The sequence below is a fragment of the Somniosus microcephalus genome, chromosome 9 (genome assembly GCF_052327205.1).
Source record: "Somniosus microcephalus isolate GS21.2 chromosome 9, FLI_Smic_1.0, whole genome shotgun sequence".
NCBI classification, from domain to species: Eukaryota; Metazoa; Chordata; class Chondrichthyes; order Squaliformes; family Somniosidae; genus Somniosus; species Somniosus microcephalus.
In genome coordinates, this window is record NC_140995.1 from 251,176,339 (window position 1) to 251,202,396 (window position 26,058).

General features: G+C 51.8%; 1 protein-coding gene across 1 annotated transcript in view; it reads left to right on the forward strand.

Moving 5' to 3' along the window:
* The window catches only part of cmtr1 (cap methyltransferase 1), a 155,269-nt gene that overhangs the window by 28,121 nt on the left and 101,090 nt on the right, over positions 1-26,058 (forward strand). The window contains 3 exon segments of the mRNA XM_085998153.1: positions 10,814-10,972; positions 14,517-14,609; positions 14,714-14,785. Of these exon segments, the coding sequence (XP_085854279.1) occupies positions 10,814-10,972; positions 14,517-14,609; positions 14,714-14,785 (324 nt within the window).

Genomic DNA, 26,058 nt, shown 5'->3' on the forward strand with positions numbered 1-26,058 from the left:
CCAATTCATTAAATATATTCAAGAAGGAGTTGGATATATTTCTTGAAGGTAAAGGGATATGGAGAGAAGGCAGGGACAGGGTACTGAATTTGAATGATCAGCCATGATTTCATTGAATGGTGGAACAGGCTCGAAGGGCCGAATGGCCTACTCCTGCTCCTATCTTCTATGTTTCTATGAGTCCAAAAATCTATCGATCTCAGCCTTGAATATACTCAAAGACTGAGCATCCACAGCCCTCTGGGGCAGAGAATTCCAAAGATTCACAACCCCCTGAGTGAAGAAATTTCTCCTCATCTCAGTCTTAAATGGCCGACCTCTTATCCTGAGACTATGCCCCCTAGTCCTAGACACTCCAGCCAGGGGAAACAACCTCTCAGCATCTACCCTGTCAATCCCCCTCAGAATCTTGTATGTTTCAATGAGATCACCTCTCATTCTTCTAAACTCCAGAGAGTATCGGCCCATTCTACACAATCTCTCCTCATAGGACAGCCCTCTCATCCCAGGAATCAATCTAGTGAACCTTCGTTGCACCGCCTCTAGGGCAAGTATATCCTTCCTTAGATAAGGAGACCAGAACTGTGCCCAGTACTCCAGGTGTGGTCTCACCAAGGCCCTGTACAATTGGAGCAAGACTTCCTCACTCTTATACTCCAACCCCCTTGCAATAAAGGCCAACATGCCATTTGCCTTCCTTACTGCTTGCTGTACCTGCACGCTAGCTTTCTGTGTTTCTTGCACGAGGACATCTAAATCTCTCTGAACACCAACATTTGAAAGTTTCTCACCATTTAAAAAATATTCTGTTTTTCTATTCTTCCTACCAAAGTGAATAACCTCACATTTCCCCACATTATACTCCATCTGCCACCTTACTGCCCACTCACTCAGTCTATCTATATCCCTTTGCAGACTCGGTGTTCTCCTCACAGCTTACTGTCCCACCTAGCTTTGTATCATCAGCAAACTTGGATACATTACACTCGGTCCCTTCATCTAGGTCATTAATATAGATTGTAAATAGCTGAGGCCCCAACACTGATCCTTGCGGCACCCCACTAGTTACAGCCTGCCAACCTGAAAAAGACCCGTTTATCCCTACTCTCTGTTTTCTGTCTGTTAACCAATCCTCTATCCATGCTATTATATTACCCCCAACCCCATGAGCCCTAATCTTGTGTAATAACCTTTTCTATGGCACCTTATCGAATGCCTTTTGGAAATCCAAATATACTACATCCACTGGTTCCCCTTTATCTACTCTGCTAGTTACATCCTCAAAAAACTCTTAATAAATTTGTCAAACACGATTTCCCTTTCATAAAACCATGTTGACTCTGCCTGATCATGTTATGATTTTCTCAGTGCCCTGATATCACTTCCTTAACAATGGATTCCAGCATTTTCCCTAGTACTGACGTCGGGCTAACTGGCCTGTCGTTCCCTGTTTTCTCTCTCCCTCCTTTCTTGAATAGCGGGGTTACATTTGCGACCTTCCAATCCGCTGGGACCGTTCTAGAATCTAGGAAATTTTGGAAGATCAAAACCAATAAATCCACTCTCTCTCCAGCCACCTCTTTTAGAACCCTAGGATGTAGGCCGTCTGGTCCAGGGGATTTGTCGGCTTTTAGTCCCAGTAGTTTCTCCAGTACTTTTTCTCTACTTATATTAATTACGTTAAGTCCCTCACCCTCATTAGACCGTTGCTTCCCCACCATTTTTGGTATGCTTTTTGTGTCTTCTACTGTGAAGACAGATACAAAATATTTGTTTAATGTTTCTGCCATTTCCTTATTCCCCATAATAATTTCTCCTGTCTCAGCCTCTAAGGGACCAATGTTTACTTTTGCTACTCTTTTCCTTTTTACGTACTTGTAGAAACTCTTACAATCTGCTTTTATATTTCTTGCTAGTTTTCCCTCATTCTATTTTTTCCCTTTTTATCAGTTTTTTGGTCAACCTTTGCTGGTTTCTGAAACTCTCCCAATCCTCAGGCTTACTATTAAAGCTTCAATTTCAATCTAATGCTATCCTTAACTTCTTTAGGTAGCCACGGTTCGATCACTTTTCTCGAGTTTTTGATTCTCAATGGAATGTATTTTTGTTGAGAATGATGAAATATTTCTTTAAATGCCAGCCACTGCTTATCTACCACCATACCTTTTAATCTATTTTTCTGATCTACCTTAGCCAACCCGCCCCTCATACCTATGTAATTGGCTTGATTTAAGTTTGACTCAAATTTCGGACTTAGGCAAGTCACTCTCAAACTTAATATGAAATTCTATCATATTATGATCACTCTGTCCCAGAAGATCCTTTACTATGAGATTGCTAATTAACCTGTCTCATTACACAATACAAGGTCTAAAATAGCCTGTTCCCAGGTTGGTTCCATGACATATTGTCCCGAATGCATTTCATGAACTCGTCCTCCAGACTACCGTTGCCAATTTGATTTGTCCAGTCTATATGAAGATTAAAGTCTCCCATGATTATTGTACCTTTGTTACAAGCTCCTACTATTTCTTGATTAATATTCTGTCCAACGGTATAGCTACTATTAGGGGGCCTATATACTACTCCCACCAGTGTGTTCCGCCCCTTGTTATTCCTTATCTCCACCCACACTGATTCTACTTCCTGATCTTCCGAGCTGAGATCATTTCTCTCTACTGTTCTTATGTCATCCTTTATTATCAGGGCTACCCACCCCTCCTTTTCCATTCTGCCCTCCTACTCCAAGTTCTTCTCCAGCCGCGAGGAGATATTCTTAACCCTGGCACCGGGCAGACAACACAGCCTTCGGGACTCTCTTTAGTGGCTGTAAAGAACAGTATCTATGCCTCTGACTATACTGTCCCCTACTACTACCACCACATTCCTTCTTTCTCCCTCCACTTGGTGGCCCCCCCTGAACTACGGTGCCGTGGTCAGTTTGTCCATCCTCCCTGCAGCCCTTTTCCTCATCCACACAGGTAGCAAGTACCTTGCCTGTTGGACAAGGTCCAGGGCTGAGGCTCCTCCATCACTACACCCTGGGTCTCCATACCTTCCTGACTCGCGGTCACACCCTCCTGTCCCTGACCACTGACTAACTCTGTAGTACTGCTTAACCTGAAGGGTGTGACTACCTCCTGGAACACAGTGTCCAGGTAACTCTCCCCCTCCCTGATGCCCCACAATGTCTGCAGCTCGGACTCCAGCTCAGCAACTCTGAGCCGAAGTCCCTCAAGTTGCAGAGACTTACTGCAGACGTGGTTGCTCAGGATCGCGATGCTCTCCACAAACTCCCACATGCTGCAGTTACGACACCGCCTGCCCTGCCATTTCTAACATCGTTTTATTTATTAATTAATTAGCTAAAGCTTTTATTCAATCGATATTTTAGTTTTATTATTTGATTATTTTAATAAGTACTAGCAAGTTACAGTTTCTCAACTCTTAATTTAACCCCCTTCCCTAACTTAGCAAAAAAAAGCTGTAATAGTCACCAACCAATCATATACCTACTCTCCTCTTTATCCCTCCACCGCTCTCGCTGCTTTAATTCAGCTCCGCTCTCGGGCCGCTCTTTATCCTCTCGCCGCTGCTTTAATTCAGCTCCGCTCTCGGGCCGCTCTTTATCCTCTCACTGCTGTTTTAATTCAGGTCCGCTCTCGGGCCGCTCTTTATCCTCTCACTGCTGCTTTAATTCAGCTCCGCTCTCGGGCCGCTCTTTATCCTCTCGCCGCTGCTTTAATTCAGGTCCGCTCTCGGGCCGCTCTTTATCCTCTCGCCGCTGCTTTAATTCAGGTCCGCTCTCGGGCCGCTCTTTATCCTCTCACTGCTGCTTTAATTCAGGTCCGCTCTCGGGCCGCTCTTTATCCTCTCGCTGCTGCTTTAATTCAGGTCCGCTCTCGGGCCGCTCTTTATCCTCTCGCTGCTGTCGCTGCTTTAATACAGGTCCGCTCTCGGGCCGCTCTTTATCCTCTCACTGCTGCTTTAATTCAGGGCCGCTCTCGGGCCGCTCTTTATCCTCTCACTGCTGCTTTAATTCAGGTCCGCTCTCGGGCCGCTCTTTATCCTCTCGCTGCTGCTTTAATTCAGGTCCGCTCTCGGGCCGCTCTTTATCCTCTCGCTGCTGTCGCTGCTTTAATACAGGTCCGCTCTCGGGCCGCTCTTTATCCTCTCACTGCTGCTTTAATTCAGGTCCGCTCTCGGGCCGCTCTTTATCCTCTCGCTGCTGCTTTAATTCAGGTCCGCTCTCGGGCCGCTCTTTATCCTCTCGCTGCTGTCGCTGCTTTAATTCAGGTCCGCTCTCGGGCCGCTCTTTATCCTCTCGCTGCTGCTTTAATTCAGGTCCGCTCTCGGGCCGCTCTTTATCCTCTCGCTGCTGTCGCTGCTTTAATACAGGTCCGCTCTCGGGCCGCTCTTTATCCTCTCGCCGCTGCTTTAATACAGGTCCGCTCTCGGGCCGCTCTTTATCGTCTCGCCGCTGCTTTAATTCAGGTCCGCTCTCGGGCCGCTCTTTATCCTCTCACTGCTGCTTTAATACAGGTCCGCTCTCGGGCCGCTCTTTATCCTCTCACTGCTGCTTTAATACAGGTCCGCTCTCGGGCCGCTCTTTATCCTCTCGCCGCTGCTTTAATTCAGGTCCACTCTCGGGCCGCTCTTTATCCTCTCACTGCTGCTTTAATTCAGCTCCGCTCTCGGGCCGCTCTTTATCCTCTCACTGCTGCTTTAATTCAGCTCCGCTCTCGGGCCGCTCTTTATCCTCTCGCCGCTGCTTTAATTCAGCTCCGCTCTCGGGCCGCTCTTTATCCTCTCGCCGCTGCTTTAATTCAGCTCCGCTCTCGGGCCGCTCTTTATCCTCTCGCCGCTGCTTTAATTCAGGTCCGCTCTCGGGCCGCTCTTTATCCTCTCGCTGCTGCTTTAATTCAGGTCCGCTCTCGGGCCGCTCCTTATCCTCTCGCCGCTGCTTTAATTCAGGTCCGCTCTCGGGCCGCTCTTTATCCTCTCACTGCTGCTTTAATTCAGGTCCGCTCTCGGGCCGCTCTTTATCCTCTCGCCGCTGTCGCTGCTTTAATTCAGGTCCGCTCTCGGGCCGCTCTTTATCCTCTCGCTGCTGCTTTAATTCAGGTCCGCTCTCGGGCCGCTCTTTATCCTCTCGCTGCTGTCGCTGCTTTAATACAGGTCCGCTCTCGGGCCGCTCTTTATCCTCTCGCCGCTGCTTTAATTCAGGTCCGCTCTCGGGCCGCTCTTTATCCTCTCGCTGCTGTCGCTGCTTTAATACAGGTCCGCTCTCGGGCCGCTCTTTATCCTCTCGCTGCTGTCGCTGCTTTAATTCAGGTCCGCTCTCGGGCCGCTCTTTATCCTCTCGCTGCTGTCGCTGCTTTAATTCAGGTCCGCTCTCGGGCCGCTCTTTATCCTCTCACTGCTGCTTTAATACAGGTCCACTCTCAGGCCGCTCTTTATCCTCTCACTGCTGCTTTAATTCAGGTCCGCTCTCGGGCCGCTCTTTATCCTCTCACTGCTGCTTTAATACAGGTCCGCTCTCGGGCCGCTCTTTATCCTCTCACTGCTGCTTTAATACAGGTCCACTCTCAGGCCGCTCTTTATCCTCTCACTGCTGCTTTAATTCAGGTCCGCTCTCGGGCCGCTCTTTATCCTCTCACTGCTGCTTTAATACAGGTCCACTCTCAGGCCGCTCTTTATCCTCTCACTGCTGCTTTAATACAGGTCCGCTCTCGGGCCGCTCTTTATCCTCTCACTGCTGCTTTAATTCAGGTCCGCTCTCGGGCCGCTCTTTATCCTCTCGCCGCTGCTTTAATTCAGGTCCGCTCTCGGGCCGCTCTTTATCCTCTCGCTGCTGTCGCTGCTTTAATACAGGTCCGCTCTCGGGCCGCTCTTTATCCTCTCACTGCTGCTTTAATTCAGCTCCGCTCTCGGGCCGCTCTTTATCCTCTCACTGCTGCTTTAATACAGGTCCGCTCTCGGGCCGCTCTTTATCCTCTCGCTGCTGTCGCTGCTTTAATACAGGTCCGCTCTCGGGCCGCTCTTTATCCTCTCGCCGCTGCTTTAATTCAGGTCCGCTCTCGGGCCGCTCTTTATCCTCTCGCCGCTGCTTTAATTCAGGTCCGCTCTCGGGCCGCTCTTTATCCTCTCACTGCTGCTTTAATACAGGTCTGCTCTCGGGCCGCTCTTTATCCTCTCGCCGCTGCTTTAATTCAGGTCCGCTCTCGGGCCGCTCTTTATCCTCTCACTGCTGCTTTAATTCAGGTCCGCTCTCAGGCCGCTCTTTATCCTCGCACCGCTGCTTTAATTCAGGTCCGCTCTCGGGCCGCTCTTTATCCTCTCGCTGCTGCTTTAATTCAGGTCCGCTCTCGGGCCGCTCTTTATCCTCTCGCTGCTGCTTTAATTCAGGTCTGCTCTCGGGCCGCTCTTTATCCTCTCGCTGCTGTCGCTGCTTTAATACAGGTCCGCTCTCGGGCCGCTCTTTATCCTCTCACTGCTGCTTTAATTCAGCTCCGCTCTCGGGCCACTCTTTATCCTCTCACTGCTGCTTTAATACAGGTCCGCTCTCGGGCCGCTCTTTATCCTCTCACTGCTGCTTTAATACAGGTCCGCTCTCGGGCCGCTCTTTATCCTCTCGCCGCTGCTTTAATTCAGCTCCGCTCTCGGGCCGCTCTTTATCCTCTCACTGCTGCTTTAATACAGGTCCGCTCTCGGGCCGCTCTTTATCCTCTCGCCGCTGCTTTAATACAGGTCCGCTCTCGGGCCGCTCTTTATCCTCTCGCTGCGGCTTTAATTCAGGTCCGCTCTCAGGCCGCTCTTTATCCTCTCGCTGCTGTCGCTGCTTTAATACAGGTCCGCTCTCGGGCCGCTCTTTATCCTCTCGCCGCTGCTTTAATTCAGCTCCGCTCTCGGGCCGCTCTTTATCCTCTCGCCGCTGCTTTAATTCAGCTCCGCTCTCGGGCCGCTCTTTATCCTCTCGCCGCTGCTTTAATTCAGGTCCGCTCTCGGGCCGCTCTTTATCCTCTCGCTGCTGTCGCTGCTTTAATACAGGTCCGCTCTCGGGCCGCTCTTTATCCTCTCGCCGCTGCTTTAATTCAGGTCCGCTCTCGGGCCGCTCTTTATCCTCTCACTGCTGCTTTAATTCAGGTCCGCTCTCGGGCCGCTCTTTATCCTCTCGCCGCTGCTTTAATTCAGGTCCGCTCTCAGGCCGCTCTTTATCCTCTCGCTGCTGCTTTAATTCAGGTCCGCTCTCGGGCCGCTCTTTATCCTCTCGCCGCTGCTTTAATTCAGGTCCGCTCTCGGGCCGCTCTTTATCCTCTCGCTGCTGTCGCTGCTTTAATACAGGTCCGCTCTCGGGCCGCTCTTTATCCTCTCGCCGCTGCTTTAATTCAGGTCCGCTCTCGGGCCGCTCTTTATCCTCTCACTGCTGCTTTAATTCAGGTCCGCTCTCGGGCCGCTCTTTATCCTCTCGCTGCTGTCGCTGCTTTAATTCAGGTCCGCTCTCGGGCCGCTCTTTATCCTCTCACTGCTGTTTTAATTCAGGTCCGCTCTCGGGCCGCTCTTTATCCTCTCGCCGCTGCTTTAATTCAGGTCCGCTCTCGGGCCGCTCTTTATCCTCTCGCCGCTGTCGCTGCTTTAATTCAGGTCCGCTCTCGGGCCGCTCTTTATCCTCTCACTGCTGTTTTAATTCAGGTCCGCTCTCGGGCCGCTCTTTATCCTCTCACTGCTGTTTTAATTCAGCTCCGCTCTCGGGCCGCTCTTTATCCTCTCACTGCTGTTTTAATTCAGGTCTGCTCTCGGGCCGCTCTTTATCCTCTCGCCGCTGTCGCTGCTTTAATTCAGCTCCGCTCTCGGGCCGCTCTTTATCCTCTCACTGCTGCTTTAATTCAGGTCCGCTCTCGGGCCGCTCTTTATCCTCTCGCCGCTGTCGCTGCTTTAATTCAGCTCCGCTCTCGGGCCGCTCTTTATCCTCTCGCCGCTGCTTTAATTCAGGTCCGCTCTCGGGCCGCTCTTTATCCTCTCGCCGCTGCTTTAATTCAGGTCCGCTCTCGGGCCGCTCTTTATCCTCTCGCCACTGTCGCTGCTTTAATTCAGGTCCGCTCTCGGGCCGCTCTTTATCCTCTCGTCGCTGCTTTAATTCAGGTCCGCTCTCGGGCCGCTCTTTATCCTCTCGCCGCTGCTTTAATTCAGGTCCGCTCTCAGGCCGCTCTTTATCCTCTCGCTGCTGTCGCTGCTTTAATACAGGTCCGCTCTCGGGCCGCTCTTTATCCTCTCGCCGCTGCCGCTGCTTTAATTCAGGTCCGCTCTCGGGCCGCTCTTTATCCTCTCGCTGCTGTCGCTGCTTTAATACAGGTCCGCTCTCGGGCCGCTCTTTATCCTCTCACTGCTGTTTTAATTCAGGTCCGCTCTCGGGCCGCTCTTTATCCTCTCGCTGCTGTCGCTGCTTTAATACAGGTCCGCTCTCGGGCCGCTCTTTATCCTCTCGTCGCTGCTTTAATTCAGGTCCGCTCTCGGGCCGCTCTTTATCCTCTCGCCGCTGCTTTAATTCAGGTCCGCTCTCGGGCCGCTCTTTATCCTCTCGCCGCTGCTTTAATTCAGGTCCGCTCTCGGGCCGCTCTTTATCCTCTCGCCGCTGTCGCTGCTTTAATTCAGGTCCGCTCTCGGGCCGCTCTTTATCCTCTCACTGCTGTTTTAATTCAGGTCCGCTCTCGGGCCGCTCTTTATCCTCTCGCCGCTGCTTTAATTCAGGTCCGCTCTCGGGCCGCTCTTTATCCTCTCGCCGCTGTCGCTGCTTTAATTCAGCTCCGCTCTCGGGCCGCTCTTTATCCTCTCGCCGCTGCTTTAATTCAGGTCCGCTCTCGGGCCGCTCTTTATCCTCTCGCCGCTGCTTTAATTCAGGTCCGCTCTCGGGCCGCTCTTTATCCTCTCGCCACTGTCGCTGCTTTAATACAGGTCCGCTCTCGGGCCGCTCTTTATCCTCTCACTGCTGCTTTAATTCAGGTCCGCTCTCGGGCCGCTCTTTATCCTCTCGCCACTGTCGCTGCTTTAATACAGGTCCGCTCTCGGGCCGCTCTTTATCCTCTCACTGCTGCTTTAATTCAGGTCCGCTCTCGGGCCGCTCTTTATCCTCTCACTGCTGTTTTAATTCAGCTCCGCTCTCGGGCCGCTCTTTATCCTCTCACTGCTGTTTTAATTCAGGTCTGCTCTCGGGCCGCTCTTTATCCTCTCGCCGCTGTCGCTGCTTTAATTCAGCTCCGCTCTCGGGCCGCTCTTTATCCTCTCACTGCTGCTTTAATTCAGGTCCGCTCTCGGGCCGCTCTTTATCCTCTCGCCGCTGTCGCTGCTTTAATTCAGCTCCGCTCTCGGGCCGCTCTTTATCCTCTCGCCGCTGCTTTAATTCAGGTCCGCTCTCGGGCCGCTCTTTATCCTCTCGCCGCTGCTTTAATTCAGGTCCGCTCTCGGGCCGCTCTTTATCCTCTCGCCACTGTCGCTGCTTTAATTCAGGTCCGCTCTCGGGCCGCTCTTTATCCTCTCGTCGCTGCTTTAATTCAGGTCCGCTCTCGGGCCGCTCTTTATCCTCTCGCCGCTGCTTTAATTCAGGTCCGCTCTCAGGCCGCTCTTTATCCTCTCGCTGCTGTCGCTGCTTTAATACAGGTCCGCTCTCGGGCCGCTCTTTATCCTCTCGCCGCTGCCGCTGCTTTAATTCAGGTCCGCTCTCGGGCCGCTCTTTATCCTCTCGCTGCTGTCGCTGCTTTAATACAGGTCCGCTCTCGGGCCGCTCTTTATCCTCTCACTGCTGTTTTAATTCAGGTCCGCTCTCGGGCCGCTCTTTATCCTCTCGCTGCTGTCGCTGCTTTAATACAGGTCCGCTCTCGGGCCGCTCTTTATCCTCTCGTCGCTGCTTTAATTCAGGTCCGCTCTCGGGCCGCTCTTTATCCTCTCGCCGCTGCTTTAATTCAGGTCCGCTCTCGGGCCGCTCTTTATCCTCTCGCCGCTGCTTTAATTCAGGTCCGCTCTCGGGCCGCTCTTTATCCTCTCGCCGCTGTCGCTGCTTTAATTCAGGTCCGCTCTCGGGCCGCTCTTTATCCTCTCACTGCTGTTTTAATTCAGGTCCGCTCTCGGGCCGCTCTTTATCCTCTCGCCGCTGCTTTAATTCAGGTCCGCTCTCGGGCCGCTCTTTATCCTCTCGCCGCTGTCGCTGCTTTAATTCAGCTCCGCTCTCGGGCCGCTCTTTATCCTCTCGCCGCTGCTTTAATTCAGGTCCGCTCTCGGGCCGCTCTTTATCCTCTCGCCGCTGCTTTAATTCAGGTCCGCTCTCGGGCCGCTCTTTATCCTCTCGCCACTGTCGCTGCTTTAATACAGGTCCGCTCTCGGGCCGCTCTTTATCCTCTCACTGCTGCTTTAATTCAGGTCCGCTCTCGGGCCGCTCTTTATCCTCTCGCCACTGTCGCTGCTTTAATACAGGTCCGCTCTCGGGCCGCTCTTTATCCTCTCACTGCTGCTTTAATTCAGGTCCGCTCTCGGGCCGCTCTTTATCCTCTCGCTGCTGCCGCTGCTTTTCTCCGTCTCTCGAGGCCCGGTCTCCGTGTCAGTGGTCCGGTGATGTATCCCACGTTGTCTTGCTGTCCTGGCTGGGATTAGTGAACTCGGGGCAGACTGGGCGGGAGTCATTAGCAGCATTGGGTGCTTTTACCCGATGTGGTATGGCCGCAGTGTCTGACTGTTGTATGTGCAGACTTGGTGTGATACCCCTACCCCACACAGGCTGCGCTCAGTGCTGGGCTCTGACTAACCTTGTGTCCTCTGCTCCCAGGCCAAGATGGGTTACCGTGAAGGTGAAGGTCTGGGCAAGTTCGGACAGGGTCGGAAGGAGATCGTGGAGGCCTCCATGCAGAGAGGACGCCGGGGCTTGGGGCTGAAACTCAAAGGCTTCGATGGAGACCTCAACGTGGATTGGCAGGAGGAGACCGAGGTGAGAGCCGGAGACAGGGGGGAAACATTCTCCACACTGCAGCACATGGCCTGTGATCACAGAGTGCTGCAGCCCATTCAGCCCGGAGACCCTCGCACTCACTGTCTACAGGCGGTGGGTCAGTGAGTGAGCTGCGGTTATCACTGTCTCTACAGGCGGTGAGGGCAGTGAGTGAGCTGCGGTTATCACTGTCTCTACAGGCGGTGAGGGCAGTGAGTGAGCTGCGGTTATCACTGTCTCTACAGGCGGTGGGGTCAGTGAGTGAGCTGCGGTTATCACTGTCTCTACAGGCGGTGGGGTCAGTGAGTGAGCTGCGGTTATCACTGTCTCTACAGGCGGTGGGGTCAGTGAGTGAGCTGCGGTTATCACTGTCTCTACAGGCGGTGGGGTCAGTGAGTGAGCTGCGGTTATCACTGTCTCTACAGGCGGTGGGGTCAGTGAATGAGCTGCGGTTATCACTGTCTCTACAGGCGGTGGGGTCAGTGAGTGAGCTGCGGTTATCACTGTCTCTACAGGCGGTGGGGTCAGTGAGTGAGCTGCGGTTATCACTGTCTCTACAGGCGGTGGGGTCAGTGAGTGAGCTGCGGTTATCACTGTCTCTACAGGCGGTGGGGTCAGTGAATGAGCTGCGGTTATCACTGTCTCTACAGGCGGTGGGGTCAGTGAGTGAGCTGCGGTTATCACTGTCTCTACAGGCGGTGGGGTCAGTGAGTGAGCTGCGGTTATCACTGTCTCTACAGGCGGTGGGTCAGTGAGTGAGCTGCGGTTATCACTGTCTCTACAGGCGGTGGGGTCAGTGAGTGAGCTGCAGTTAGCACTGTCTCTACAGGCGGTGGGGTCAGTGAGTGAGCTGCGGTTATCACTGCCTACAGGCGGTGGGGTCAGTGAGTGAGCTGCGGTTATCACTGTCTACAGGCGGTGGGGTCAGTGAGTGAGCTGCGGTTATCAATTCAATTCAATTCAATTCAAATCGCTTTATTGGCATGACAAGTTACATCTTATGTTGCCAAAGCATCGGAAAACATTCATGTTTGTTCACAAAAATACAGATCTATCCATACAGTATATAAACAGATATATCCCTGAGTGTATAAATATACTTTCATATAATTTATATATACTCTTATCTTATATTTAGTGGTTGTCCCTCTGTTTATGGCAAGCTGTAACATAGTGTGCCGCTAGTGTTATGCAATTTCTCTCTTCCCCTAGTAGGTATGGGAGTTTTTGGTCGTCATTCAATTTTCTGAATTCCGGGCATATTTTTGTAAATTTTGGGTAGAAATTCTCCCTGATGCCCTGATATTTTCTACAAGCTGTGAGGAAGTGCATCTCTGTCTCCACCATTCCCTGACTGCAGTGAGAGCATATCTTGTCCTCTCTTGGTAGCCGGGTCTGCCTGTGTCTACCTTTTTCAATCGCCAGGCTATGTTCACTAAGTCTGTACATTGTCAGGATTTTTCTCAGTTTGCTGTCCTTTACCATGGTCAGGTAATCAGCTATGTTGTTGTATTGTCTGTTTAGGGCCAAGTAGCAATTGAGTTTGCTTTGGGTTTTTGTTGTTTCTGCGCAATATGTCAGATATTTTTCCTTTTGCTTAGCGACGATTGTGTTGGGTCGAATTCTTTGTATTACGCTGTCACTGTCCTGGGGCTGGTTATTGTTAGTAGTGTTAGTAGTTACTTCACTGAGTCCCAGGACTAGTTGACTGAGGGTATTCTTCTTTATGGTCAGCTCTTGGCATTTCAGGGCGCCGTAGTGATAGCATTGGGGGTTGCTCATTTGTAGGTGATTCCAAAATTTGGTGGCTCTTTTTTGGATAGTGATTATTGATGGATATTGGCCTAGTTCCGCCCTGCATGCATTGTTTACTGTTTTCCTTTGAGTCCGGAGGATACTTTTACAGAATTCTGCATGTAGGATCTCAATTGGGTGTTTGTCCCATTTTGCAAATTCTTGTGTTAGCGGTCCCCATACCTCACTGCCATAGAGTGCAATTGGTTCAATTACTGATTTGAAATTTTTTAGCCAAATGCTAATTGGGATTTCTATTTGGATTGATTTTTTAATGGCATAGAAAGCCCTTCTTGCTTTCTCTTTCAGTTCATTCACAGCCAGTTTGAAGTTTCCCGTAGAACTGATTTTTAAGCCCAAGTATGTGTAGTTTGTGGTTTGTTCAATTTTGGTTGTTCCTAGTGTGCGGTGGGTCAGTGAGTGAGCTGTGGTTATCACTGTCTCTACAGGCGGTGAGGTCAGTGAGTGAGCTGCGGTTATCACTGTCTCTACAGGCGGTGGGGTCAGTGAATGAGCTGCGGTTATCACTGTCTGTATAGGCGGTGGGGTCAGTGAGTGAGCTGCGGTTATCACTGTCTACAGGCGGTGGGTCAGTGAGTGAGCTGCGGTTATCACTGTCTCTACAGGCGGTGAGGTCAGTGAATGAGCTGCGGTTATCACTGTCTCTACAGGCGGTGGGTCAGTGAGTGAGCTGCGGTTATCACTGTCTCTACATGCGGTGGGTCAGTGAGTGAGCTGTGGTTATCACTGTCTCTACAGGCGGTGAGGTCAGTGAGTGAGCTGCGGTTATCACTGTCTACAGGCGGTGGGTCAGTGAGTGAGCTGCGGTTATCACTGTCTCTACAGGCGGTGTGTCAGTGAGTGAGCTGAGGTTATCGCTGTCTCTACAGGCGGTGGGGTCAGTGAGTGAGCTGCGGTTATCACTGTCTACAGGCGGTGGGTCAGTGAGTGAGCTGCGGTTATCACTGTCTCTACAGGTGGTGGGGTCAGTGAGTGAGCTGAGGTTATCACTGTCTACAGGCGGTGGGGTCAGTGCGTGAGCTGAGGTTATCACTGTCTCTACAGGCGGTGAGGTCAGTGAGTGAGCTGCGGTTATCACTGTCTGCAGGCGGTGGGTCAGTGAGTGAGCTGCGGTTATCACTGTCTGCAGGCGGTGGGGTCATTGAGTGAGCTGCGGTTATCAGTCTATAGGCGGTAGGTCAGTGAGTTACCTGCGGTTATCACTGTCTACAGGCGGTGGGTCAGTGAGTGAGCTGAGGTTATCACTGTCTCTATAGGCGGTGGGTCAGTGAGTGAGCTGCGGTTATCACTGTCTCTACAGGCGGTGGGGTCAGTGAGTCAGCTGCGGTTATCACTGTCCCTACAGGCGGTGGGGTCAGTGAGTCAGCTGAGGTTATCACTGTCTCTACAGGCGGTGGGTCAGTGAGTGAGCTGTGGTTATCACTGTCTACAGGCGGGTCAGTGAGTGAGCTGCGGTTATCACTGTCTCAACAGGCGGTGAGGTCAGTGAGTGAGCTGCGGCTTTCACTGTCTCTACAGGCGGTGGGGTCAGTGAGTGAGCTGAGGTTATCACTGTCTACAGGCGGTGGCGTCAGGGAGTGAGCTGCAGTTATCACTGTCTCTGCTCGTGGGGTGGGGGTGGGAAGGTGATAGTGGTTGCCTGGAGGTGTGGTTGGCGGTTGTGGAGTTGATCTGTGGAGAATGAGTGACCGTGTTGGGCCCCTTTGTAAAAGTTACTGTCTCTTTACAGCCTGGTGCCTATGAGCGGGTAGAATGGTTTCCGGAATGTTCCTTGGAGGTTCCACATGCGGCGGAGCTGCGAGATTGGCTCAACATCGGTCAGGTAGAGGAATGGTTATTAGCAGCTGCACACTCAGCACAATGATTCATTGTTGGATTTAACACTTCTCTGGGTATCTGACACTCGTCTTTTCCCCCAATCATCAGCGGAAAATGGAGATCGAGGATGAGACTGAATTCTGTGATGAGGAACTGTTGAGTGACGTCCTGCGATGTAAGGTCAGTATTGGACACTGGGAGAGGGACTGATGGGTCAGTATTGGACACTGCGAGTGGGACTGATGGGTCAGTATTGGACACTGGGAGTGGGACTGATGGGTTTGGTTGGGGGCCAGGCCTGGATGTCGCTGTGGTCTAGGTTTGGTAATGGTCCTGCAGTGTTGCTGTCTCCGGCTCATGGTGTAACATAGAAACATAGAAGATAGGAGCAGGAGTAGGCCATTCGGCCCCTCGAGCCTGCTCCGCCATTTAATGAGATCATAGCTGATCATCCAAATTTTGTCCCCTGTCCCTGCTTTCTCCCCGTATCCTTTGATCCCTTTAGCCTTAAGAAATATATCTAACTCCTTCTTGAATATATTGAATGAATTGGCCTCTACTGCCTTGTGTGGTAGAGAATTCCACGGCCGGCGGGCCCGGTTGCCAGGGTAACCGTTGACGCTCAGCAAGCTCCGGCCGAGCCAGAGAGAGACGCCGCGTCTCAGCTCCTGCTGCGCGCGCACCCTTTAGTAAGGTAGCGGCGCTGGGCTGAGGCCGGCCCCTGCAGCCTTCGAGTGGGGCCGGGAGGTACCTAGCTCGGGCGTGGGTGCGGAGGAGAAGCCGAGGCTTCGAGGCCTACCTGGAAAAACGGGGAAAGGTAGGAAAATTAATGAGATTAGGTAAGTTAATTCGTTTCTAAATCATTTTTTTTAAAAACAATATGTGTTTTAAAAGCAACGTTTTTTTTAAAGACGCAGAAAGCGGAAAAAAGAAAGGAAAAGTTTGGAATCAAGATGGCGGCGACTCACCTCGGTTCAGAACGATAAGGCCCGCCCACACACGCACCGATTGGCCCGGCCGCACGCGGCAGCAAGCCGCCGTACGATTGGTCGACCTCGAGGTCACTCTGCCGCTAATGAGCGGATAATGAGATGCTAATGAGCAGAATGTTAATGTTTTTCGGATACCGCGGGCGCGATTTTAGCCCGGCCGAAACGTAAATACGCTTAAAACCGTCTCGGAAGCGTAAGCTTTCTTTGGAGGTAACGTGCGCGTAGGTACGCCCTGTAACTTTCGAGCGCATACCCGCAAGACGCACACGCGATGACAGACAGAATGACGGATCGACCAATTTATATGTATAGACTAGCTGAAGTGCCCGGCGGTGCCGAGGCTTTTTCGAGGGCATGTTGTTGTTGGAAGAGAGAGAGAGAGCGCGACTGGGGGTGGGGGGGGAGAAGAGAGAGAGAGAGAGAGCGCGCGACTGGGGGGGAAGAGAGAGAGCGACTGGGGGGGAAGAGAGAGAGCGACTGGGGGGAAGAGAGAGAGCGACTGGGGGGAAGAGAGAGAGCGACTGGGGGGAAGAGAGAGAGCGACTGGGGGGAAGAGAGAGAGCGACTGGGGGGAAGAGAGATAGCGACTGGGGGGAAGAGAGAGAGCGGGTGGGGAAGGGAGGGCGGGGGGGAAGGGAGGGCGGGGGGGCAAGGGAGGGGGGAGGGCGGGGGGGAAGGTGCGGGGGGGAAGGGGCGGGGGGGAGGGGGGAGGGGGCGGGGGGTAAGGCGGGGGGGGAAGGGGGGCGGCGGGGGAGGGGGGGGGCGGGTAGGGGGGGGGCGGGGGGGGCCCAGGCCGAGAGCCCCGCTCTCCGAGCCCGCCCCCCCCGGCCGAGAGCCCCGCTCTCCGAGCCCCGCCACCACCCCCCCCCGGCCGAGGCCGATTGCGGCTCTGAGAGACGGCCGGCGGCCGAGTCCCGCCCCCCCCCCCGAGCGCGGAACAGAGACGCCGCGTCTCACCTGCTCCTGCTGCGCCCGCACCCTGACCCTCATGGCTGACGCCGTTGCCCTGGGTAACGTGACACGGGGGGGGGCGGGGGGGGGGAGCGTGAGGAGCTTAGCAGAAGCGCAATCACCTAGCTCGGGCCTGGCTGGGCAAGAAAGGCGCAGGCTTTGAGGCCTAAGAAAAAAACGGGGAAAGGTAGGAAAAAGAATGTTCAGGTTAGAGAAAATATTAACAAATGAGTGATTTTTTAAAAAACAATTTAATAAATTCAATTTTATTTTGGTGGAAATGTATATTTGAAAAGAAAGACGCAGAAAGCAGGAAAAAGAATGGAAGCAAGATGGTGGCGACTCACCTCGGTTCAGAACGATAAGGCCCGCCCACACACGCACCGATTGGTCGACCGTCAGGTCACCAAAGCGTAGGATTGGTCAATCGTCCCGTCACTCGACCGTAGGAGGGCCCGGCCGCACGCGGCAGCAAGCCGCCGTACGATTGGTTGACCTCGAGGTCACTCTGTCGCTAATGAGCGGATAATGAGATGCTAATGAGCGGATAATGAGATGCTAATGAGCGGAATGTTGAAGGTTTTGGGGATACCGCGGGCGCGATTTTAGCCCGGCCGAAACGTAAATACGCTTAAAACCGTCTCAGAAGCGTAAGCTTTCTTTGGAGGTAACGCGCGCGTAGGTACGCCCTGTAACTTTCGAGCGCATAGCCCGCCAGATGCACACGCGATGACAGACAGAATGACGTGATGACAGACAGATGTACCGATTTATATATATAGATGTATTGTGAACAGCTGGGGGCCGAGCACCGATCACCGATCCCTGCGGTATCCCACTAGTCACTGCCTGCCACTCGGAAAAAGACCCGTTTATTCCAACTCTTTGCTTTCTGTCTGCCATCCAGTTCTCTGTCCAAGACAGTACCATACCCCCAATCCCGTGTGCTTTAGCTTTGCACGCTAATCTCTTATGTGGGACCTTATCGAAAGCCTTCTGAAAGTCCAAATACACCACATCCACTGGTTCTCCCTTATCTATTCTGCCAGTTACATCCTCAAAAAATTCCAGTAGATTAGACAAGCATGATTTACCTTTTGTAAATCCATGTTGACTTTGTCCGATCCTGTCACTGTTTTCCAAATGCTCTGCTATTACATCTTTTATAATAGATTCTAGCATTTTCCCCACTACCGATGCCAGGCTTACTGGTCTGTAATTCCCCATTTTCCCTCTACCACCTTTTTTGAACAGTGGGGTAACATTAGCTACCCTCCAATCCATGGGTACTGTTCCAGATTCCATCGAATGTTGGAAGATGATCAGCAATGCATCTACTATTTCTAGGGCCACTTCCTTAAGTACCCTAGGATGTAGATTATCAGGCCCTGGGGATTTATCGGCCTTCAATCCCGTCAATTTCCCTACAAATACTGATTTCATTCAATTCCTCCCTTTCATCAGAGCCTATGTTCCCCGACATCTCTGGGACGTTATTTGTGTCCTCCTTTGTGAAGACAGAACCAAAGTATGTATTTAATTGGTCTGCCATTTCTTTGTTCCGCATTATAAATTCCTCTGATTCTGACTGCAAGTGACCTATGCTTGACTTCACATATCTATAAAAGCTTTTACAGTCAGTTTTTATGTTCCCTGCAAGCTTACTCTCATAATCTGTTCTCCCCCTCTTAATTAATCACTTTGTCCTCCTTTGCTGAATCCTAAACTGCTCCCAATACTCAGGTTTGCTGCTTTTTCTGGCCAATTTATATGTCCTCTCCTTGGATCTTATGCTATCCCTAATTTCCCTTGTTAGCCACGGTTGAGTCACCTTTTTTGTTTTATTTTTATGCCAAACAGGGATGAACAAATTCTGTAGTTTTTTCCTGTCCTTTCTGAATATTGAATACACCTGGGTGTTGAATTCCCAGTCTTGGTCACCCTGGAGCCATGTCTCCGTGATCCCAATTATATCATATCCGTTTACATCTATTTGCGCAGCTAATTCATCCACCTTATTACGAATGCTCCTCGCATTAAGACGCAAAGCCTTCAGGCTTGATTTTTTAACACTCTTGTCCGTTTTAGATTATTATTTACTGTGGCCCTGTTTGATTTACACCCTTGATTTCTCTGCCTTCCACTTTTGCTTTTCTCTTTCCTGTCTTTTAGAGTCATAGAGTTATACAGCACAGAAAGAGGCCCTTCGGCCCATCGTGTCTGCGCCGTCCATCAAGCCCTGTCTATTCTAATCCAATTTTCCAGCATTTGGTCCATAGCCTTGTATGCAATGGCATTTCAAGTGCTCATCCAAATGCTTCTTGAATGTTGTGAGGGTTCCTGCCTCTACCACCCTTTCAGGCAGTGAGTTCCAGATTCCAACCACCCTCTGGGTGAAAAAGTTCCTCCTCAAATCCCCTCTAAACCTCCTGCCCCTTACCTTGAACCTATGCCCCCTTGTCATTGACCCCCCTACTAAGGGGAAAAGTTCCTCTTTATCTACCCTATCTATGCCCCTCATCATTTTGTACACCTCAATCAGGTCCCCCCTCAGCCTTCTTTGCTCCAAGGAAAACAACCCCAGCCTGTTTAGTCTTTCTTCATAGCTGAGGCGCTCCATCCCAGGTAACATCCTGGTGAATCTTCTCTGCACCCTCTCCAAAGCAATCACATCCTTCCTATAGTGAGGCGACCAGAACTGCACACAGTACTCCAGCTGTGGCCTCACCAGCGTTTTGTACAGCTCCATCATAACCTCCCTGCTCTTATATTCTATGCCTCGGCTAATGAAGGCAAGTATCCCATATGCCTTTTTAACCACCTTATCTACCTGTTCCGCTGCCTTCAGGGATCTATGTACATGGACACCAAGGTCCCTCTGACCCTCTGTACTTCCTAGGGTCCTACCACTCATTGTGTATTCCCTTGCCTTATTTGTCCGTCCAAAATGCATCACCTCGCACTTTTCAGGGTTAAATTCCATTTGCCACTTTTCCGCCCATCTGACCAACCCGTTTATATCGTCCTGTAGCCTGAGGCTTTCCTCCTCGCAATTTACCACCCCACCAATTTTCGTGTCATCTGCGAACTTACTGATCATACCTTTTACATTCTCATCCAAATCATTTATGTAGATCACAAACAGCAAGGGACCCAGCACCGATCCCTGAGGTACCCCACTGGACACAGGCTTCCAGTCACAAAAGCAACCTTCGACCATCACCCTCTGCCTCCTGCCACTCAGCCAGTTTAGGATCCAACGCGCCAAGGCACCCTGGATCCCATGGGCTCTTACCTTCTTGACCAGTCTCCTATGCGGGACTTTGCCAAAAGCTTTACTGAAATCCATGTAAACCACATCCACAGCATTTCCCTCATCCACACACCTAGTCACCCCCTCGAAAAATTCAATCAGATTGGTCAGACATGATTTACCCTTGACAAAGCCATACTGACTATCCCCGATTAATCCTTGCCTCTCCAAGTGGAGACTAATTTTGTCCCTCAGAATTTTTTCCAATAATTTCCCTACCACAGATGTTAGGCTCACCGGCCTGTAATTCCCTGGTTTATCCCTGCTACCCTTCTTGAATAATGGTACTACGTTAGCTGTTCTCCAGTCCTCTGGTACATCCCCTGTGGCCAGAGAGGTTCTGAAAATTTGTGTCAGAGCCCCTGCAAGCTCCTCCTTTGCCTCACACAACAGCCTGGGATACATCTCGTCCGGGCCTGGGGATTTATCCACTTTTTGGCCTGCTAAAACCGCTAGTACCTCCTCCCTCTCGATGCTAATATGTTCAAGTATGTCACAGTCCCCTTGCCCGATTTCTATGTCTGCATCGTCTTTCTCCATAGTGAACACAGATGCAAAAAATTCATTTAAAACCCCGCCTACATCATCTGGCTCTACACACAGATTGCCACTTTGGTCCCTAATGGGCCCTACCCTTTCCCTGGTTATCCTCTTGCCCTTAATATACTTATAAAACATCTTAGGATTTTCCTTTATTTTGCTCGCCAGTGTTATTTCATGGCCCCTCCTCGCCCTCCTAATTTCTTTTTTAAGTATGCCCCTGCACTTTTTATACTCCTCTAGGGCTTCCTCCGTCTTTAGTCTTTTGCAACTGCCAAAAGCCCACCTTTTTTTCCTAATGCATTTTTGTATATCCCTTGTCATCCAAGGTTCCCTTTGCTTGTTGGTCCCACCCTTGACCGTTACAGGAACATGTTGGCGTTGTACTCTCTCTCTTTCCCTTCTGTAAGTCTCCCACTGCTTTGATGTGGATTTTCCTATAAGTAGCTGCTCCCAGTCCACTTTGGCCAGATCCTGCCTTATCATATTAAAATCGGCCTTCCCCCAATTTAGAACCCTTATTTCCGGGCCGTCTTTGTCTTTTTCCATGACCACCTTAAATCTCACCGAATTATGGTCACTGTCGCCAAAATGCTCTCCTACTGACACTTCCACAACTTGCCCGGCTACATTCCCTAGAATTAGGTCCAGTACACCGCCCCCTCTCTTGTAGGACTTTCTGCATGTTGGCTCAAAAAGCTCTCCTGGATGCACTTTAAGAATTCTGCACCCTCTAAGCCTTTCACACTCTGACTATCCCAATTAATATTGGGGAAGTTGAAATCCCCCACTATTATTACCCTATTATTTTCGCACTTCTCTGAGATTTGCCTACATATCTGTTCCTCTATCTCCCCCTGACTGTTTGGGGGCCTATAGTACACTCCCAGCAAAGTGCTTGCCCCCTTTTTGTTTTTAAGTTCTACCCATATGGCCTCATTAGAGGAACCCGCTAATATATCATCCCTCCTTACAGCAGTAATTGACTCCTTAATTAATATTGCAACACCCCCTCCCCTTTTACACCCCCCTCTGTCTCGCCTGAAGATTCTATACCCCGGAATATTGAGCTGCCAGTCCTGACCCTCCCTCAACCATGTCTCCGTGATAGCAACAATATCGTACTCCCATGTGTTCAACAACAACTTCAGTTCATCCACCTTATTTGCAAGACTCCTTGCATTAAAATAAATGCCTTCCAGCCTTGCCATATTCCCTTTTGCCTTCACATATTTGCTCTGCCTTCCCAGCTGACTTGTTTTTTCCTCCGTATTTGGCTGTAAATCACCCCCTACTATAGTTCCACTCTGTATCCCATCCCCCTGCCAAGTTAGTTTAAACTCCCCCCAGCAGTGCTAGCAAACCACCCCGCAAGGATATTGGTCCCCCTCTGGTTCAGGTGTAAACCGTCCGACTTGTACAAGTCCCACCTTTCCCAGAAGCAGACCCAGTGATCCAGGAAACTAAAGCCCTCCCTCCTGCACCATCCCTTTAGCCACGCATTCATCTGTTCTATCTTCCTATTCCTATACTCACTAGCACGTGGCACCGGGAGTAATCCAGAGATTACAACCTTTGAGGTCCTGCTCTTTAATCTTCCACCTAGCTCCCTAAATTCTTGCTGCAGGACCTCATCCCTCTTTTTACCTATGTCGTTGGTACCAATGTGGACCACGACCTCTGGCTGTTCACCCTCCCCCTCCAGAATGCCCTGCAGCCACTCAGTGACATCCTTGACCCTGGCACCAGGGAGGCAACAAACCATCCTGGATTCACGTCTACGGCCACAGAAACGCCTATCTGTTCCCCTTACTATAGAATCCCTTACCACTATTGCTCTCCCACTCTTTTTCCTCCCTTCCTGGGCAGCAGGAGCACCCCCAGTGCCAGGAAGTTGGCTGCTGCTGCCTTCCCCTGGTGAGTCATCCCCCTCAACAGTATCCAAATCGGTATACCTGTTTGAGAGGGGAATGGTCACAGGGGTCTCCTGCACTGCCTGCCTGCTTCTATTGCTCCGCCTGGTGGTCACCCATTTCCTTTCTTCCTGTGCAGCCCTTGCCTGCGGTGTGACCAACTCACTAAACGTGTTATCGACGTCCCTCTCAGCATCGTGAATGCTCAACAACCCATCCACCCGCAGCTCCAGCGCCTCAATGCGGTCTGCTAGTAGCCGCAGCTGGATGCATTTCCGGCACACGTGGTCATCAGGGGCACCGGCAGTGTCCCTGAATTCCCTTTCCTCTGTCTCCCTACACAGGTTCCCAACTCCTTGCCATTTTAGTTTAAACCCTCCCAAACAGCACTAGCAAACATTCCCTCTAGGACATCGGTTCCGGTCCCGCCCAGGTGCAAACCGTCCAGTTTGTACTTGTCCCACCTCCCCCAGAACCGGTTCCAATGTCCCAGGAATTTCAATCCCTTCCCCTTGCACCATTCCTCTCGCCAGGTATTCACCTGAAATATCCTTCTATTTCTACTCTGACTAGCACGTGGCACTGGTCGCAATCCTGAGATTACTACCTTTTTTAAAATTTACCTCCTAACTCCCTATATTCAGCTTTTAGGACCTCATCCCGTTTTTTACCTATATCGTTGGTACCTATATGCACCACGACAACTGGCTGTTCACCCTCCCCCTACAGAATGCCCTGCAGCCGCTCCGAGACATCCTTGACCCTTGCACCAGGGAGGCAACATACCATCTTGGAGTCGCGTTTGCGGCCGCAGAAACGCCTATCTATTCCCCTTACAATAGATTCCCCTATTACTATAGCTCTCCCGCTCTGTTTTCTCCCGTCCTGTGCAGCAGGACCACCCACGGTGCCAGGAAGTTGGTTGCTGCTGCCTTCCTCTGATAAGCCATCCTCCCCAACAATATCCAAAGCGGTATATCTGTTTGAGAGGGGTATGGCCACAGGGGACCCCTGCACTACCTACCTGCGCCTACTACTCTGCCTGGTGGTCACCCATTCCCTTCCTGCCTGTGCAGCCTTTACCTGCGGTGTGACCAACTGATTAAACGTGCTCCACGATGTCCTCAGCATTGCGAATGCTCCAGTATGTATCAATTCGCAGCTCCAGCGCCGCAATGCGGTCTGTCAGTAGCTGCAGCTGGATACATGTCCCGCACACATGGTCGCCAGGGACACAGGAAGTGTCCTTGATTTCCCACATAGTGCAGGAGGAGCATGCCACGGGGCCGAGCTGTGCTGCCATGACTTATCCTTTAATTAATTCAAATTAAATTAAATCAAATCAATACCACTAATTACACTACAATTAAATGAAATACTCAAGGGCCCTTGTTTACCAGCACTCCCCGCTACACAACAGAGACCCTGAAAACTATAAATCAAAAAAATAAAGTTTGAAAAGAAGCGAGAAAGAGAGAAATACCAACCAATCACTTACCTGCTTTCTGGTGACGTCACACTTCGATTACTTTTTACTTCTCGCTGCTGCCGTCGGTGTGTCTGGGACGCTCTCTCTCTCTCCCCGCTTTAACTCCTCGGTCTCAGTGCTCAGTCTCCACCCAGGGCCGCTCTCGCTGCTGCCGCCGGTGTGCCTGGGCCGCTCTCTCTCTCTCCCCGCTTTAACTCCTCGGTCTCCGTGCTCAGTCTCCACCCAGGGCCGCTCTCGCTGCTGCCGCCGGTGTGTCTGGGACGCTCTCTCTCTCTCCCCGCTTTAACTCCTCGGTCTCAGTGCTCAGTCTCCACCCAGGGCCGCTCTCGCTGCTGCCGCCGGTGTGCCTGGGCCGCTCTCTCTCTCCCTGCACTTTAACTCCTCGGTCTCAGCGCTCAGTCTCCACCCAGGGCCGCTCTCGCTGCTGCCGCCGGTGTGCCTGGGCCGCTCTCTCCCCGCTCTTTAACTCCTCGGTCTCAGCGCTCAGTCTCCACCCAGGGCCGCTCTCGCTGCTGCTGCTGCTGCTGGTGTGTCTGGGCCGCTCTCTCTCTCTCCCCGCTTTAACTCCTCGGTCTCAGCGCTCAGTCTCCACCCAGGGCCGCTCTCACTGCTGCCGGTGTGTCTGGGACGCTCTCTCTCACCCCGCTTTAACTCCTCGGTCTCCGCGCTCAGTCTCCACCCAGGGCCGCTCTCGCTGCTGCCGGTGTGCCTGGGCCGCTCTCTCTCTCCCCGCTCTTTAACTCCTCGGTCTCAGCGCTCAGTCTCCACCCAGGGCCGCTCTCGCTGCTGCCGCCGGTGTGTCTGGGACGCTCTCTCTCTCCCCGCTCTTTAACTCCTCGGTCTCAGCGCTCAGTCTCCACCCAGGGCCGCTCTCGCTGCTGCCGCCGGTGTGTCTGGGACGCTCTCTCTCTCCCCGCTCTTTAACTCCTCGGTCTCAGCGCTCAGTCTCCACCCAGGGCCGCTCTCACTGCTGCCGGTGTGTCTGGGTCGCTCTCTCTCTCACCCCGCTCTTTAACTCCTCGGTCTCAGCGCTCAGTCTCCACCCAGGGCCGCTCTTGCTGCTGCCGTCGGTGTGTCTGGGCCGCTCTCTCTCTCCCCGCTCTTTAACTCCTCGGTCTCAGCGCTCAGTCTCCACCCAGGGTCGCTCTCGCTGCTGCCGGTGTGTCTGGGCCGCTCTCTCTCTCACCCCGCTCTTTAACTCCTCGGTCTCAGTGCTCAGTCTCCACCCAGGGCTGCTCTCACTGCTGCCGTCGGTGTGTCTGGGTCGCTCTCTCTCTCTCCCCGCTCTTTAACTCCTCGGTCTCAGCGCTCAGTCTCCACCCAGGGCCGCTCTCGCTGCCGCCGGTGTGTCTGGGCCGCTCAGAGATTCTTGAACGGTCCCACTGGATTGGATGGTAGCAAATGTAACACCGCTATTTAAGGAAGAAGGTAGAGAGAGGAAACGGGGAACTACAGGCCAGTTAGCCTGACGACATCTGTCGATAAAATGCTGGACTCCATTACATAAGAACATAAGAAGTAGGAGTAGGCCATACGGCCCCTCGGGCCTGCTCCGCCATTCAATAGAATCATGGCTGATCCGAACCTAGACTCACGTCCACTTCCCTGCCCTCTCCCCGTAACCCCTAATTCCCTTATCAGCTAGGAAACTGTATCTCCGTTTTAAATTTATTTAATGTCGCAGCTTCCACAGCTCTCTGGGGTAGCAAATTCCATAAATTTACTACCCTCTGAGTGAAGAAGTTTCTCCTCATCTCAGTTTTGAAAGCGCAGCCCCTTATTCTAAGATTATGCCCCCTAGTTCTAGTCTCACCCATCAGTGGAAACATCCTCCCCGCATCCACCCGATCAAGCCCCCTCACAATCTTAAATGTTTCGCTAAGATCGCCTCTCATTCTTCTGAATTCCAATGAGTAGCGTCCCAACCTACTCAACCTTTCCTCATAAGTCAACCCCCTCATCTCTGGAATCAACCGAGTGAACCTTCTCTGAACCGCCTCGAGAGCAAGTATATCTTTTCTTAAATATGGAAACCAAAACTACGCAGTATTCCAGGTGTGGCCTCACCAGTACCCTGTATAACTGAAGCAAGACTTCCCTGCTTTTATACTCCATCCCCCTTGCAATAAAAGCCAAGATTCCATTGGCCTTCCTGATCACCTGCTGTACCTGCATACTAACCTTCTGTGTTTCATGCACCAGGACCCCCAGATCCCTTTGTACTGTAGCACTTTGCAGTTTCTTTCCATTTAGAT